This window comes from Sminthopsis crassicaudata, chromosome 6 (genome assembly GCF_048593235.1).
Source record: "Sminthopsis crassicaudata isolate SCR6 chromosome 6, ASM4859323v1, whole genome shotgun sequence".
NCBI classification, from domain to species: domain Eukaryota; kingdom Metazoa; phylum Chordata; class Mammalia; order Dasyuromorphia; family Dasyuridae; genus Sminthopsis; species Sminthopsis crassicaudata.
The window spans coordinates 238,126,862-238,144,660 of record NC_133622.1 but is presented as its reverse complement, the minus strand read 5'-3'; the positions used below and the strand labels follow the sequence as shown (position 1 = coordinate 238,144,660).

Below are 17,799 nucleotides of genomic sequence, written 5' to 3'. Positions count from 1 at the left end.
ACATTAAATAATGTGATTTTTTCTTTTTTCTTTTTTTTTTTAAACATCTGAGGTGAAGAATTTGACTAAGGTCATCCAACAAGTGTCTGAGACTGGATTTGAATTGAGATCTTCCTGATTTCAAACCTTGTGATCTCTCCATTGTGCCATCAAGATGCAGCAATGCTAAGATTTTAAGAATAATCACATAGTGTTCATGGAAAGGATACTGTTTCTTTTCTTTTCAATAATATATTTAGTAAAGTCAAATATAAATTTATTTTTTTCATTTTTAAATGTTCATTCATCAAATACTGACTACATGGCTTCTTTATATGTTCACAATACAGCCAAACTCTCACAATGAACAGAGTGGGAGCTCACCTTGTTTTCAGGAAGATCCAAATTGAAGTCCTGCCTCTGACATGCAAATATGATGTGATCATGGACAAATCACTTAACAACTCAATATTTCCAGACAATTCTCTCAAATCACAGATTTCAGATTGGAGTAATCGTCTTCTTTGTTTGTGAGTTTTTCATCCTTATGAGTTCCCCATATCACTGACATCAGTTTTCCTGACTTTTACCTTGTGGCTGAACCCAGAAAACTCCAGAAGAGATTATAAATCTGAAGATTTTACATAACCCTTACTTAAATTCAATTCATTGACAAATTATGTTACCACCTCCCTGATGGTCCTCTTCAAGAACAAATGACAAACAAACAAAAATCATAAATCTAAACAAAACCACGTATCACATTCATATCAGATAGTGGTCATTGGATTGAGAGTTCTTTGCTTTTTTGAAATTCATCTACAGACATTCTTTGTACTTGATTCCACACACACACACTTTGACCACTTATTTTGACTCTGTAATGGTATTATCTATTTTTGCCCTTTGATAATGCCTTCTATTCAAATTGTGAAGAATTGGCCCTTAACTTAGAACCTTCAGTGAAATATATAATAGATCGTTTTCTTAAAAACTGAAAATCTAAAGAGATTTTCTTTATGTCTGGAAAAGCAAAGCCCATCTTTTACTCAAGTGGAAGATTGAATTAGATTGTGTCTAGTATCCCTACTAGTTCCCAGATTCTGTGACTGAACTTTCCTTCTCCTTTCTTTCCTTTTCTTTCTCCTCTCATAATGTAATGAATTAAGCAAGATCATAAGGTACTTTTTTTTCTTCCCCTTCCTCCTTCCCTACTCTACTCCCAGTTTGTTTGTTTGTTTTTTTCTTTTATTTGTGTGTGTGTGTGTGTGTGTGCGTGTGCGTGTGTGTGTGTGTGTGTGTGTGTGTGTGTGTGTGTGTGTTAGAACCAAAGACAGGACAGATATATAGATCAAGAAACTGAAAAGATGCTCCCAGAGAAAATCAATAACCCAGATAGTTAAAATTTTATAAATCTCATTTACATTATTGCTTAAAACTTATGCTTCATAAATAAACTATCTATCTTTCTTTATTAAGGAAGAAATTTTGTAACCTGAAATTATTGGATTTTTAAATTTAACATATTAGAAAGAATTCCTAGACATGAACTAATGTGATAGTTGTACAATCTCCATTTTTTCCTTGAAATGATTTATCATAAATTTAGCCCATACAATTTCTGGGGATCCTTATTCTAATTCCCACTCGAAATGCAGAGTTGAGGCCACTGATCATATCTTCTTTGTTCTCTAAGAGCTCTTAAAGGTGGTATTAAAGGATGAAATGTATCTTCTAATATGGGCTCAAGCCTTCATTACTGTGTATTGTGTATTCCACTGTATATCAGTTACCAGTTATTACTTGAATATCACTTAATTACAAGTAATGTATCATAAACATTTTGAAAGCATTGATTATGATACAATATCTTTTAGTCAAGTATCCTTATCTAGATTTTGCAAAAAAAAAAAAACATATTTATGGAGAAAAAAACAAATAAACAAGAAAAGCAAAGCAAACACATCCTATACAATAAACAAACAAACAAACAAACAAATAAATAAATAAATATAATTAATAACTTTTAATTTATAGAAAGGGCCTAAGCACCTATTCTATGACAGAGAGAATACTAAGCCCTGTGTATACAAAAAAAAAAAAAAAAAAAAAAGGAGGAAAATAATTCCTTTTCTCAAAGAGTTCACCTGTTTACAAACAATATGTATAAATGATAAATTGGAGAAAATTAGAGAAGGAATGTATGATCATTAATTGGTATAGTTATTATAGTGTAATTCATAGGTATCTTCAATTCAATATGTGTAAAAAGTTCATTACTTATCTTCCCTTCTCCAAGCCTATCAAACTTCTGACCTACCCTATTTTGGTTGAAAGGAGGAATCCATCCTCCTCGGAAACCATATTTGCAAACTCTAGATTGTCCTTAATGCCTCACTTTCTCCATATGGCTAATTAGTTACCATATATTGCTTTTCATTTCCCACCACAATATTTTGCACTTAACCTGTTGATATTGTTTTATGGTTCAGTGTATAGAGCGCTGAGTCTATAGTCAGAAAGATCCAAATTAAAATTAAGGCTCAGACACTTAGTTATGTGAGTAAAGTAACAATAGAGAAAGTTTCTTAAACTCTTTATCTTAGTTTCACCTCTGTAAATGTAAAAACAGCATGAAGCTCTCAATCTTATGAGGAGAAAATGAGATAATATTTATAAAGCATTTAGCACAGTAACCGACAGAGAGTTGTCATTATACAGATGTTAACTGTTGTAATTATTGTCATTATTTGATTATTATTATTAACCCCTCTCTTGGATTATAACGAGAGCTTTTTCACTGGTGTCACTGACTCAAATCTTTCCCTTGTCCAATTATTCCTCCATATATGGAAAACACATTTCCCTAAAATGCAGTTATGACATCTTTTTATCACTCTGTAACCTCCAAATGTTCCTATTTGTCTCTAAAGTCAATTATAAGTTCCCCTGTTTAATATTTAGGGTTCTTTGAAATCTGACACTCAACCTAACATTCCAATGTTATTTTACACTACTCTGAGGGAAATTGATATTATGCTTATATTAATAACCAGTTTAATAATTTGTGATTCACCCTTTTCTTTGCTATTTTGACAATTCTTCACTCCTGAAAAAGCCCAGGTGTCTATGAAGAGCATGAACCCAGTAGAGTAATAGGTTGAGGTCACTTCTGGTCTCCAAGATATCTGCTTAATTAGTTGGGGATGGACCGCACACATGGGATCCTAGTTTTTCTTACTTTCTTAAAAGGATCCAGTTTAAAAGAGATCTACCCCCAGGGAATCTCAGCATCCTTCTTGTTCTCTTTATTAAAATTTAGGATGACCTGATCTGCAAAAAAGAAAATAAGTCCTTGAAAATATTATTTATATTTATATAAAATATATTTTTCTGGTTCAAATTGATTTTTGCTATTCAGTCATGTCTGAGTTTTTGTGACACTTTTTTGGAATTTTCTCCATAAAAATACTAGAGTGGTTAAATTATGAGGGGCAGCTAGGTGGGACAGTGGATACAATGCTAGGCCTGGATTCAGAAATATTCCTCTTCTTGAGTACAAATCCAGCCTCAGATATTTATTTGCTGGGCAAGTCACAACCATGTTTTCCTCAGTTTTCTCATCTGTGAAATGGGATGTAGAATATTGTATTGCGTTATCGTTGCCAAGAAAACCCCAAATGACATCACAAAGAATCAGACATAACTGAACAACAATAACGATCTATCTTAACCAGAAAAAAAAAAAAAATCACTATTTCCAACAGGTTTTCAGTGCCTTGTTTTTCCTTTTGGAAATCAAGTCACCCTAAATTTAGTAGAGAACAAGAACAATGCTTATAACGATTCTACAACAATGTGATTGACTCAACAGCCACAAATTTGCATATATGTATTTCTCTGCCAAATCTAAAACTCCTTTAAGTTGAATACTGGTTTATTTTTGCCCTTGAATCACAAGTATCTAGTAACTGCCTGACACTCAGCAGATGATTAACAAATAGTTGTTGTCTTTTTGCTTGATTTGGACTATTTCTTTCCAATGTAACTAAAACAAACAAAAATCTTTCCTTTGTTCTTGGATTTTAATATGCAATATTAATCTTAGTTTATATTATACTTGAATACCCCTAATACAATTCTTGTAAGGTGCACCCATTCATATCCTTCTTTTACCTAAATTTGCTTCTATACTTCATATTAATCTTTTTAAAAGTAACCCCAAAATCCTGCTATAGAAATTGTATTAAGGTATTTTCACACTGGAGTTATTTCCACATATATGTGATGAAAATTTTTATCATTTGGGGGAAGTCAAAAAGGTCATTGAAATTAATTTTAGCTAAGTTGAAATTAAATAATATTTTGTGACATTTTAATAGATACTTTGGAAATTGTTCTCTTGGTCCTACTTACTTAACTTTGCATAATCTTAGGCAATTTTTAGCATTTTTGAAAAATTCCTCATACATTAATTCTGTATTCTGCCTACTCTTCATAGACAGATTCAGCAACATTGATCAGAATGGCTCACAATTTACTCTATAGACCAATTACCAGTCTCCCAGCTGATGCCAAATCTGTTAATCCATTCAACCTCTCTTCAAAAAACTTGATAAGGATTAAATCCATTTTGCTATTACTGTGGCAGCTCCACCTGCCAGGAACAATTACAAATCCTTAGAGGAGCTAAGGGGTCAGTATATCATTACAACTTTGAATAAAGTCAATAATAAGGCTTCCTTTGCATTCAGAGGCAGAAGAAAAGTCTGAGAGATTTCAGGAATATATTTTAGGAGCTTATTTCAGAGGGAAGGGATCACATGTATGACAGCACCTCTCACTTATTCAGTTCTGTTTCTGATTATAGGCCAATGGAAAAAGGAAAGAGACTGTGTTCTTGGGACTAAAGAATCATCTTAAGTCTGGACACTGGAATTCTGAGAAATTGGCTTTGGAAAGGAATTTGCCTCAGGTGGAACTTTCTGATCCAGGTAATTTTTCATGGTACCATTAGCTATGTTTTTTGTTTTTTTTTTTAAATCCCTTTTTAAAATACTCTTTTCTTAAAATCATGACCTTTTCCCTCAGGATTTATACTATGTTGGATCATGATTTGTGCTTTAAAAAAATAGATATTATTAGTGACTTTTTTTCATTAAGTCCACAGAGAAATGGTGAATTGTGGTATGATTCAGTATTGATTAAAGGAAAGAAGAAGTGAATCCTAAAGATCTCACTTCAAATCTATTAACTAGCACTGTGATCCTGACCAGATTTCTTTTGGTCCAGGCTTGTTTCCTTACCTATAAAATGATTTTTATTTCACAATTTCCATTTCTAAATGTACTTTTAAATCTTTTATATTGACCTAGAAACAAGATCTAACCTTTGCAGCTTCTGCCATATACTCTAGTTCTTTTTGCAAAATTACATTTTTTTAAAAAATATATATATTTTTTATTTCTTTACCTACCCATCTGTTTATTGCATTAAGGTAATGTGACAGCATCTGTGGCGATAGCTACCTAAATCTTCCTTTGAAAATGCAAAGATTATTCTAACATTAAAGAAATACAATTTTAACAAGCTAGTTAGCTATAATTTATTGTATTCAATGAGATGGCATAAAAATGGGAGAACTTTTAATCTGCAAGTATATATCCCATGATGAGTCCTCTAACCACTTTGGTGTTTATAATAGTAAAGTAAATATTTTATTTTCTAAAGATTTATAAAGCACATTTGCCATAATAATACTAAGGAATCAATACAGTGAATATTATCATCTCTGTTAAAGCCTCTAATCTTAAATCGAATCCTCTGTCTCCTGATTTGAAGTTTAGGACTCAATCCTCTCTAATTCTTATTGAACAATGAAAATATTGCATAGTGAGAAAAGTGGAAAATGTAAAAGGATAATCTGAGTCCAAATCAACCTTCAGACATTGGTCAAATAAGTTAACAATGAATGCCTCCAAGAAAAGAAAGGAAAAAAAAAATAAAAAGTAAGGAATAGAAGGAAGGAAAGAAGGAAAAGAAAGAAAAGAAAGAAGGAAAGGAAAGAAAAGAAAGGAAAGAAGGAGGCAAGGAAAAGAGGGAGGAAGGAGGGAAGGAAGGAGCAAAGTAAGCTGCTAAGGAAGGGAGGGAGGAGGGAAGAAAGAAAAAAAAAAGAAAGAAAGGCAAAACGAGAGAAGAAAGGGAACAAAGTAAAATATTCATGACTCATTAGAAAATATAGCAATCAGAAGATGCTTAGACAAAACTCAGAACCAATCTTCTGCATTTCAATACCATTAAAAAGAATAGAAAATCATTTTCTAATGTAAGAAATTATGTTTACTGCTCTTGGTGGTGAGTAGGCTTTAGTTGAGCTGAACACACCTTACAGTGTGTCAACAATAGAGGAGTCACTTTAAATAATACAACTTCTTTCTTAAACTATAAAATAATAAGGATAAATTCTGACATGGTAGGAATATTATTGTTACATTTGGAGTTAAGATAGACCAGATTTTGAACATCATGTCTGATACTTATTACTGTGGGAAATCTTAAGTCATTGGATAAGTAATTTACTACACACACACACACACACACACAGACACACACACACACACACACACACATACAACATACACCACATTCAAACATACTCATATATGTGTGTAGATATATATATATATATATATATATGTGTGTGTGTGTGTGTGTGTGTGTGTGAATGCATATATAGTTTATACTATATATTCATATATATATATATATATATTTTTTTTTTGTGTGTGTGTGTGTATGTATACTTACACATATAGGACACATAGATACATCTACATTTATAAAAGCATATATATACATATATATGTAACCATTATATATTATATTATGTACATAATATATATGCAAATATATTGAAATATACATATTCATTAACATAATTGAATATATGTATCTATATGTGTTAGTGCATATGTGTACATATGTCTATATATGCATGCACATATATTAAGCATAGCTACAATACATAAGTGTATATATTTACATAGCATAAAGTTTTTTATGTATATTATTTGATATTCACCATACTTTATGAGATTATTGCTATCATTATCCCAAATTTACAGAATCAGAAATGGAAGAAATAGCATGATTTGCCTGAGATAACAAACCAGTATGTATCTTTTCCAGAATTTGAATTCATCTGACTGACCCCAAGCCCAGAATCCAAATCACATTTATCTTATATAAATTATTGTAAAGCAATCAAGCAATTTAAAGAATTGGGGGAGGGGGAGATTAAGGTAGAGAAACTAGAAGTTGGAGGAAACCAGAAGTACATGTACAATAGTGATCCCTAAAAAATCACATATGTCAAAACATATGTTGAGCTTGCAATAAACTAAAACTATTAGATAATTCTCTTATAAATTGTTGTCTTGACCAATTGTGTTTGTATACTTTATAATTTTTTTTTTTTTTGCTCATTGCCACCCTAACTCTCATAGTTCCTCTCATTTTCCAGGAACAGAAACTTTCTTGTCTTGCACTGATTCCATCAATTTCCCAGGCAATGAACTATATTTTTATGGAACCGAACAACAGTTCAATTTGTCATATCAATTCACAAATTGCATCCTCTTGGAGTCAAAAGAATTGAAATGAGTAAAGATGTTGGTTATATAATAGACACAACCCAGAAATAACAATCAGTAAAGATGGACTACCACCTCCTTTTACTCTTAGCCACAGATATGAGGAACAGATAAGATTTAAAGTAATAAATTGTAAGATACAAAAGAGCTTAGAACTTATCTAGTTTAACTCTTTTATTCAAAGAAAAGGACATTAAAACAAATGAATAAATGTTTCTTGAGGTTTAAATAAGAGACTTAGAATTAGAAGTTATGTTCCTGCCAAAGCAAGTGATTTTTGTGATTTACTTATACTTTCTCTGCTTGGCCATTGAAGGCACAAATGAAACCAGTAAATGATGGTTAAAATGATGTGATGATTGACACAAAGTTAGAAAAATCATCTAATAGTTAAAGCTATTTGAAAATTAATCTTCATAGGTAATGAGTGTCTCATCAATGGAAATTTGCAATCAGAGAAATAAAAATCAAATGATTCTGATTAAACTGGGTTCAGGTTAAACAGTAAGCAGCACAAATATAAAATAGGGGTAAAGTTAGCTAGATAATATGAAAAATTTCTCAGTTATAATGGCCTTCAATTTTAATGTGTCTTATCTTCATGGCAAGACAGCAAAGAAATTGAATGAAATATTAGCCTGAATTAAGAGAAATAAATTACCTGGAATCAGCTGTGTGTGACTAGGCCATAATATTTCTGGAGAAATGTCTTTAGTTAGGAGAGAATGTATTTAAATGGTCATAGAAAATTGGAAAACAAGTCAGGAAAGGTCAGAATGCATAGATCTTATGAGTATTAAGTCAAGCAACTGAGGATGTTTAGCCTAGAAAAAATAATATTTAAGGGAGACATGCTACATGACATCAAGAACTCATGATCCTAATGAATTAAACAATTAAACTGTAATTTGATCTTATGAAAATATCTTTATCCCAATATCAAATTGTTTTCCTTGAGAAATAGTTGACTCATTGGAAATCTTAGACAGTAGATAGACCCTGGATTTCTTTTGCATATTTCAAACTCTCTTATTATAAGAACTAATCATTGTGATGGTGGGAGGATTAACTTTATTTCTAGAGGATTGTGTATGTGTGTGTATGTATGTATTAAGTGCTTATAATATAGTATAAATGTATTATGTAGGTGTCAGGATATATGTCCTGAAAATTTAATATATAATTAGCATTAACAAGAATAGAAAAATATATTTCTCATGCTCCTTTTCCTTCTAGACATTTCTGAGGTTGTTACTAATACATTGTTTACTGAAATATTCTTCCCAGTACTCAAGTGAAAATGAATGTATAGACTAGGAGAAAAGGTTGAAGAGAAGGATTATGGAGGCAGGAATAAGAATTAGCTTTGGTTCTACCTCAGTTCAGAAATCTACCAATTTAAAAAAATAGGGATTATTCTTTTACTTAAGTAACTTAATGTCTTTCCCACCAATATTTAAAATGTTGTTCACCTGAGAAAATATAAAAAAATACAGTTTATTAAATTTAAAATATCCAATCATCATCACTATTTGCATTTCACTTAAATCAATATGAACATATGTGTTTTTCATCCCATGTATAGATGGAAGGTATTAATAATGTGACTGAATTCATTCTCCTGGGCCTCACACAGAATCCAGAGATGCAGAGAATCCTATTTGTGGTGTTTTTACTTATCTACTTGGCAACACTGGTGGGCAATTTGCTCATTGTCATCACCATCACCTACAGCCAGGTTCTGGGCTCCCCCATGTACTACTTTCTGTCCTATTTGTCCTTCATAGATGGCTGCTGTTCATCCTCCATGGCTCCCAAAATGATAGTTGACTCACTCTCTGAAAGAAAATCCATCTCCTTCAATGGCTGTATGACCCAGCTCTTTGCAGAACATTTCTTTGGTGGCGCTGAGATCATCCTGCTCACAGTCATGGCCTATGACCGCTATGTGGCCATCTGTAAGCCTCTACACTATATGACCATCATGAACCAGCGTTTGTGTGGCATGTTGGTGGGGCTTGCTTGGCTAGGGGGCCTTCTTCATTCTACAATTCAGATTGTGTCCATATTCTGGTTGCCTTTCTGTGGTCCCAATGTCATAGACCATTTTATTTGTGATTTCTTTCCTTTGTTGAAACTTGCCTGTATTGATACTTACCCCTTTGCTCTCTTTATTGCTGCCAACAGTGGAGTGATGTGTGTGCTAATATTCATCATGCTACTTACTTCCTATATTATCATCTTTCACTCCCTGAAAATACATGGTCCAGAAGGAAGGCAAAAGGCCCTCTCTACTTGTGTTTCCCATATCACTGTAATCATCTTATTCTTTGTGCCCTGTATATTTGTCTACCTTCGGCCTATGGCCACCTTTCCCATTGATAAAGCCATGGCTGTATTTTACACTATGGTGACGCCAATGTTAAACCCATTGATCTATACTCTGAGAAATGCAGAGGTAAAAAGTGCCATGAGGAAGTTATGGACACAAAGATTCACCTGGAGTCTCAAATAATATACTGGGAAGAGACATATAAAAATCAGGATCTCTGTCAACATTTTTCTTCAAAATGAAATTTATTCCTCTTGTAAATAATATATGAAAGAAATCATATCTATATATATACAGAGAGAGAGAGAGAGAGAGAGAGAGAGAGAGAGAGAGAGAAAGAGAGAGAGAAAGAGAAAGAATTATAATTGTTTCTTTAATGATAATTTATACAGCCCTCACTGAGTGCTCAATTGCTTCAGGTATTTTGTAAAATTGCAGGGGGGTCCAGCTTCTGCAGGGGGTCCAGGGGTCTGAGCAAGAGGAATAGGGTCAGTGTCAAACAAAGACAGGAGTCATGGGGTAGTTTGAGTGAGGAACTGATGGAAGTGATGCTCCCACTTCTCTCAGGCTCTTTCAGGCTTTATTTTTTATACTGTATCATGATCATATACTTTTCATTAGGTCAACATAGTGTTCAGATATGTGTCTGACTTATTAATCTTTATATGCTATTACATTCGACATTTAATATTTCAGTAAGTTTTTTTTTTTATGTTTAAGTGGTAATTATTGATTACATTATATGAAGCCAATAATGAAAGGTAAATTTTGTCAGTGAATTTTGTTAGTTTATTTATGTCTTCTTTGTCATTTCTATGAATTGTTTGATTCTTCTATTTCCCTGACTTGGAACCGTGAATATAGACATTTACGGCAATTTCTACTTATACTTTAACCATCTTTTGGTTGATTGCATCACATCACCCCTCTCATTCTGCTATTACTCCCACCAACCCCTCTTTCTGCTATTCTCCAAATCTGAAACCATGACCAATAAGTCCTAACACTGGCCTTGATTACATGAATCCATTATCTTTCTTAGAATTCCACTTGCCATCCAAACATCTCTGTTACTTTGCAGAACTTAAATGTTCCTTTTTGTCCCATTCCTTTTATCTTTTGTTATCTCCATTACAATATAATTTCTTTCAGGGCAAAGAGTATCATTTCTCTTGTATTTGTGTGCCCAGAACTTAGGGCAATACTTAATAAATAGTAAGTACTGCACTCTGTTCTCTCTGTCTCTCTCTCCCTGTCTCTTTCTCTCTCTGTGTCTCTTTTTGTGTGTGTCTGTGTATGTCTCTTTCTCTGTATGTGTCTCTTTGTTTCTGTGTATCTTTTTCTGTGTGTATCTTTCTCACTATCTCTTTCTTTGTGTGTATCTCTGTGTCTCTCTGTCTCTGTGTCTTTCTGTCTTTCTGTCTCTGTCCCTCTGTCTGTCTATCTCTCTGTATCCCTCTCTGTATCTCTTTTTGTCTCTCAATAATCCAATCCTCCTTGATAGGCTTTCACTTTTCAATTTTCATGTTTTCTCTCCTATGATTCACTGTCTGTTTTGTTTTTCCATCTCAGTCTTCTTAGATACATCATAATTCATACTGTGCCAATTACTTTTGGATGTTTCCCTCTGATTTGTCCTCTGTCTTCTCTTCTTTTTCTATACTCTTTTATAATTATATCAGTTATCAAGAACTTTTCATCTCTCTTAAGTGACACATTTAGATAGTCAGCCTAATTCTTTCCTTTAATCTTCAGTTCCACATCACCAAATAATTCTTTATCTTTGTAAACTGAATATTTCTGAGACTTGCTAACATTTGTAAACCAAAACTTAATATCTACCTTCTTCTAAACTTTTAATTTCTTTTTTGAAGGTACCTCCAGTATATCAGTCTTCCAGATTTGAAAGCTGTGATGTTCCCCTCAATTTTTAATTATTTTATTTCACATAAAAATGTGTATTTTCTACTTCCCTAAGTCTTTTTAAAAAATTTATTATTATTATTATTTTTACAAAAATTTATGCATAGTAATTTTTCAGCATTGACAATTGCAAAACCTTTTGTTCCAGCTTTTCCCCTCCTTCCCCCCATCCCTTCTCCCAATACATGTTGACCAATGCATGGGTGACCAATACATGTTAAATATGTTAAAGTATAAATGAAATACAATATATGTATATATGTCCAAACAGTTATTTTGCTGTACAAAAAGGACCAGACTTTGAAACAATGTACAATTAGCCTGTGAAGGAAATCAAAAATGCAGGCAGATAAAAATAGAGGGATTGAGAATTATATGTAGTGGTTCATAGTCAACTCCCAGAGTTCTTTCACTGAGTGTAGCTGGTTCAGTTCATTACTGCTCTATTGGAACTGATTTGGGTCATCTCATTGTTGAAGAGGGCCACGTCCATCAGAATTGATCATCATATAATATTGTTGTTGAAGTATATAATGATCTCCTGGTCCTGCTCATTTCACTCAGCATTAGTTCATGTAAGTCTCTCCAGGCCTTTCTGAAATCATCCCATTTGTCATTTCTTACAGAACAAAACTATTCCATAATATTCATATACCATAATTTATTCAGCCATTCTCCAATTGATGGGTATCCACTCAGTTTCCATTTTCTGGCTACTACAAAGAGGGCTGCCACAAGCATTCTTGCACATACAGGTCCCTTTCCCTTCTTTAAAATCTCTTTGGGATATAAGCCCAATAATAACGCTACTGGATTATAGGCTATGCACAGTTTGATAACTCTTTGATCATAATTCCAAATTGCTTTCCATAATGGCTGGATGTAGTCACAGTTCCACCAACAATGTATCAGTGTCCCAATTTTCCCACATCCCCTCCAACATTCTGCATTATCTTTCCCTGTCATTCTAGCCAATCTGACAGGTGTGTAATGATACCTCAGAGTTGTCTTAATTTGCATTTCTCTATTTAATAATGACTTGGAGCATCTTTTCCTATGGCTAGAAATAGTTTCAATTTCTTCATCTGAGAATTGTCTGTTCATATTCTTTGACCATTTATCAATTGGAGAATGGCATGATTTCTTATAAATTGGAGTCAATTCTCTATATATTTTAGAAATGAGCCTTTGACTGTAAAAATGTTTTCCCAGTTTATTGCTTCCCTTCTAATCTTGTCCTCATTAGTTTTCTTTGTACCAAAACTTTTCTATTTTATATAATCAATTTTTTTCTATTTTGTGATCAATAATGACATCTAGTTCTTCTTTGGTCATAAATTCCTTCCTCTTCCACAGGTCTGAGAGGTAAACTATCCTATGTTCTTCTAATTTATTTAGAATTTATTTAATTTATACCTAGGCCATGAACCCATTTTGACCTGCTTGGTGTATGGTGTAAAATATGAGTCAATGCCTAGTTTCTGCCATATTAATTTCCAAATTTCCTAGCAATTTTTGTAAAACAGTGAATTCTTATCCAAAAAGCTGGGGTCTTTGGGTTTCTCAAACACGAGATTATTAAAGTTATTGGCTGTTTTGTCCTTTGAACCTAACCTATTCCACTGATCAACTAGTCTATTTCTTAGCCAATACCAAAAGCTTGATTATTGATATTGATTCATTGTCTATGTTACCCTTTAGCAGGATATAGTTTCCTTCCTTATCTCTTTTAATTAGATCAATTTTTACTTTTGCTTAATCTGAGATAAGGATGGCAACCCCTGCTTTTTTGGCTTTACCTGAAGCATAATAGATTCTGCTCCAACCTTTTACCTTTACTCTATATGTATCTCCCTGCTTTAAATATGTTTCCTGTAAACAACATATTTTAGGGTTTTGACTTTTGATCCAATCTGCTATCTGCCCCCACTTTATGGGAGAGCTCATCCTATTCACATTTACAGTTAAAATTCTGTATTTTCTGCCATCATTATCCCCAGATAATATTTTTTTTCTTGCTCCCCCTTATCCTCTTCCCCAGTATTAAACTTATGGGCCCCATTTGGGTCACACAGCTCTCCCTCTTTATGATACCTCCCTCCTCCCTTTAAATCCCTTCCCCTTTCTTGATCCCTTCTCTTATTACTCTTTTCCTTTTCCCTTTTCTTCTCCCACTTTTTAATGTGGTGAGAGAGAATTCTCTGTAAAACAAATATTTCAATTATTTTCTTTTTGATCCAACTCTGATGAGAATAAGATTCACACAATGTCCCTCTCCCTCTCTAAATTCCCTCAGATCTGATAGGTGTTCTTTGCCTCTTCATGGGATGTAGTTTCCCTCTTTTTATCTCCCCTTTTCCCTTTTTCTGACACTATTCCCTTTCCACTTCTACTTCCTTTTTTATGTTATATCAGTAAAATCAAATTATGCAAGTGGTCTTTATGTATATCCGCAATAGAAATACAGTTCTCAAGAATTCCTTTTACCTTTTTTCTGCTTCTCTTGATTCCTATGGTTGAAGATCAAAGTTTTTGTTTAGATATGTTTTTTTTTTTTTTTTTTCCTTAAAAACAAATGGAATTCATCTGTTTCATTAAATGTCCATCTTCTTCCATGGAAGAAAATGCTCAGCTTAGTTGGGTAGTTTATTTGTGGCTGCATTCCAAAGTCTTTTGCCATTCAGAATATTAGATTCCAGGCCCATTGATCCTTTAATTTGGAGGCAGCCAGATCTTGAGTGACCCTTATTGTGGCACCTCAGTATTTGAATTGTTTTTTTTTTTTTTTTTTAATTTTGTTTTGTTCCCCCCCCCCCCCGGCTGCTTGTAATATTTTTTTTTTTTCCTTAGTCTGATAGTGCTGAAATTTGGCCACAATATTCCTTGGAGTTTTTATTTTAGGATCTTTTTCAGAAGATGTTCAATGGAGTCTTTCAACGCCTATTTTACCTTTTGGTTCTATTACCTCTGGACAGTTCTCTTTGATGATTTCCTTTAAAATGGTATCTAGGCTCTCTTTTTCATCAAAATTTTCGGGAAGCCCAATAATCCTCTTATTATCTCTCCTAGATCTATTTTCCAGGTCTGTTGTTTTTCCAAGTAGATATTTAACTTTTTTTTTTCTAATTTTTCTTTTTTTTCTTTTCTTTCTTTCTTTTTTTTTTTTTTTTTTTTTTTGGTTTTGCTTGACTGATTCTTGGTGTCTCAATGAATCATTCATTTTTATTTATTCAGTTCTGATTTTAATGATTTATTTTCTTTATTAGCTTTTATTTACTTCTTTTTGTGTATGTCCAATTAAGTTTTTAAATGAGTTGTTTTGCTCTATGAATTTTTTTTTCCATTTCACTATTATTATTTTTTTTAAGTGAGTTATTTTCTTTTTCTCTTTCACAAATCCTACTTTCTTGGGAATCCTTTACTTTTTCCAATTCACAAATTCTGTTTCCTGCACTTCCTGGGAGTTTTTTACTTTTTCCAATTTGCATTTCAGGAAGTTGTTACTCTATGCATAGCTTCTCTTTCCTTTCCCTATTTTTCTTCTAGCTCTCTTTTAAGGGTTTAATAGTCTCTTCTAGGAGAGCCTTTTTTGTTGGGGACCAACAATTGTCTGGAGACTGTCTGGCATTAGTCTCCTTGGGTTTTAAAACCTGTTCTCTTTCTGTATAGAAGCTATGGATCATCCTTTTGATTTTTTTACTCATTTTTTAAAACTTGTAGGGTCTGCCTTCAGGACCAGGAGATTACCAGCTTCCTCTGCAGAACAGGGATAGGTGTATGGATAATAGCTGTCCTACCAATGGCCTGCAAAAAGGGCAAGTACAGGAGGGCTCTGAGAACCTGTTACCCAAAGGAAGTGACTCAGGCCTGCACAGCCAAGCTAGGCGGGGTGCCCTGCCAAGAACCTTGCTGTGCAGATTAAGGACTGCCCTGAGGCAAGAGGCTAAGCAGTGAAAGTGTCACTATCCCAAGCCAAAGGCTGCTGTGGGGCTGTGGGGCTGGGCAGTCGCCCAGCTAGTCCTACATGGCTCTGGAAGTGGCTCTGCCCAGGGAAGCACAGTCTTGCTGGGGAAGTTCTATTGCCCTAGGCCAAGCCCCGCACTGTGCAGATTATAGGCTGGCTTGGTCTTTGCCCCTATTCCTTGCAGATTTGCAACTGCCCTGGCCGGGCTGCAGAATGCAGCTGCACAGTTGTGCTGGTCTGTGCTGAGTCACTTCTGGTTTTGGGTAAGTACAGCCAGATCCTGTTAGGTTCTAGTGTTTTTAGAGTACTTTGTACCACTGGTTCTAATATCTTTTCTAGTCCACTGCTTTGCAATCAAGGCAGAGCAGTCAGCCTATGGCAGAGTCATCTCCACTATTTTTCTAGCCACAGAGGCTACCCCAGCCCCTCGTCCATTCAGGTGACCAGTCTCTCCTTTTTTCCCTTCTAACACTGATCTGCACCGGGCCCCTCAGGACAAACCTTCTCTGGTGGTCCTTCAGATTATCTTTGGCTGGTAAGTTGTTGTACAATTAATCTTTGTGAATTTCACCAGTCTAGTGCTATTTTTGAGGCTGAATTCATCAGTTGGTCATGAGGGCATGAGAGGAGCTTAGAAAGTTACCTGTGCCTTCTCCTCTATCTTGGCTCTGCCCCCTCCCCTTCCCTAAGTCTTGCTTCATTCTCTTTTCACTTTTTACATGTCTATAATTTTATTTCAAGGTCTCATAAATTATTATGTATGTTATTACAAAAGCCTACTAAGATCTCTCTCCATCATCTCTATTCACATCCATCCTTTGCATATATATCAAAATCTTTCCTTAGGAACAACTATAATAATGTCTTTCTAGTCAATAATCTTTACTGTCTCTCTCTTTTTGTCTCTTGGATAAAATATAAATTACTTGACTGAGCTTTTTAAAAGTCATTCAAAACATGATCTTGTCCCCTATTTGTAGAATTGCTGAATAATATTTCCCTCTCTCATACCATAATCTGGTGAAATCAGTGTTGTGTTTTGTTTTTTTCTCTCCTATACAAGGGCATATATCCTATTTCACAGTGTATTTTTATGCATACTTATATATGTATCTAAATACAGATGTATATCCATATGTAAATTCGGGGATCAAATCAACTGAAATTATATTACAGTCCAAAGAAACTGATCAAATTATCAATGAAACAATAAAATCTGAGAAAAGAGATGTTTAAGTCATATGGTGAAATTGAAAACTGTATGAATATGAGAAAATGGAGGTAGTTACTATAGAGATCTCATAAAATATGGTTGTGACAACATAAGATGATAGCTTAATATGATGATAGAGTCAAATGAATTTTTAAAACAATTTGGAAAATCTGATTATATCTGTATGCCCTAGAGAGTAAGCCAGAAAATGAGAGCATTTATTTATTTATTTATTTGCTTAGGCAATTGGGGTTAAGTGACTTGCCAAGGGTCACACAGCTAGGGAGTGTTAAGTGTCTGAGGACAGATTTTGAACTATGGACTTTCTGACTTCAGGGTTGGTATTCTACCACTGCTCCATCTAATTGAGCCTGAGGGCATTGAATTTGAGCAAGATCAAATTCTTGAGGAAGCAAATTTTCAAAAGTTGTGGAACAGAGAAGGAAATATAAAGTTTTTGAATATTGTGGAAAAGGCTTGAACAACCCTCCATAAAACTGTGATTGCCTATAATTGATAAATAAAATCATTATTTTGCAACAGAGAGGACACAGTTGAAATTAGTTGATTATAACTTGTTGCTCTTTTTATAATTTTTATTCATTCAAAAGCAGCTTGAAAATATGAAGTGAAATAATGGGTATCCAGGATATCTAGTCATTTGGCAAATGATATGATGAGGGCCTAGGACTCAATGGTACAGGATACCATAGAATTTAATTCATCACACCTTGGG

At 33.8% G+C, this 17,799-nt stretch overlaps 1 protein-coding gene across 2 annotated transcripts; it reads left to right on the top strand.

The window, feature by feature from the left end:
• The first annotated feature begins 7,564 nt into the window (after window positions 1-7,564).
• Window positions 7,565-10,146, top strand: LOC141545868 (olfactory receptor 4C5-like). 2 transcript variants are annotated; one of them, XM_074273168.1, is made up of 2 exons: window positions 7,565-7,580; window positions 9,224-10,146. In XM_074273168.1, exons 1-2 carry the CDS (start codon window positions 7,565-7,567, stop codon window positions 10,144-10,146), a joined length of 939 nt encoding a protein of 312 aa, XP_074129269.1. The 2 variants fall into 2 exon arrangements, with proteins under 2 accessions (XP_074129269.1, XP_074129270.1); XM_074273169.1 differs by lacking the exon at window positions 7,565-7,580 and having other exon boundaries at window positions 9,208-10,146.
• Window positions 10,147-17,799: the final 7,653 nt, after the last annotated feature.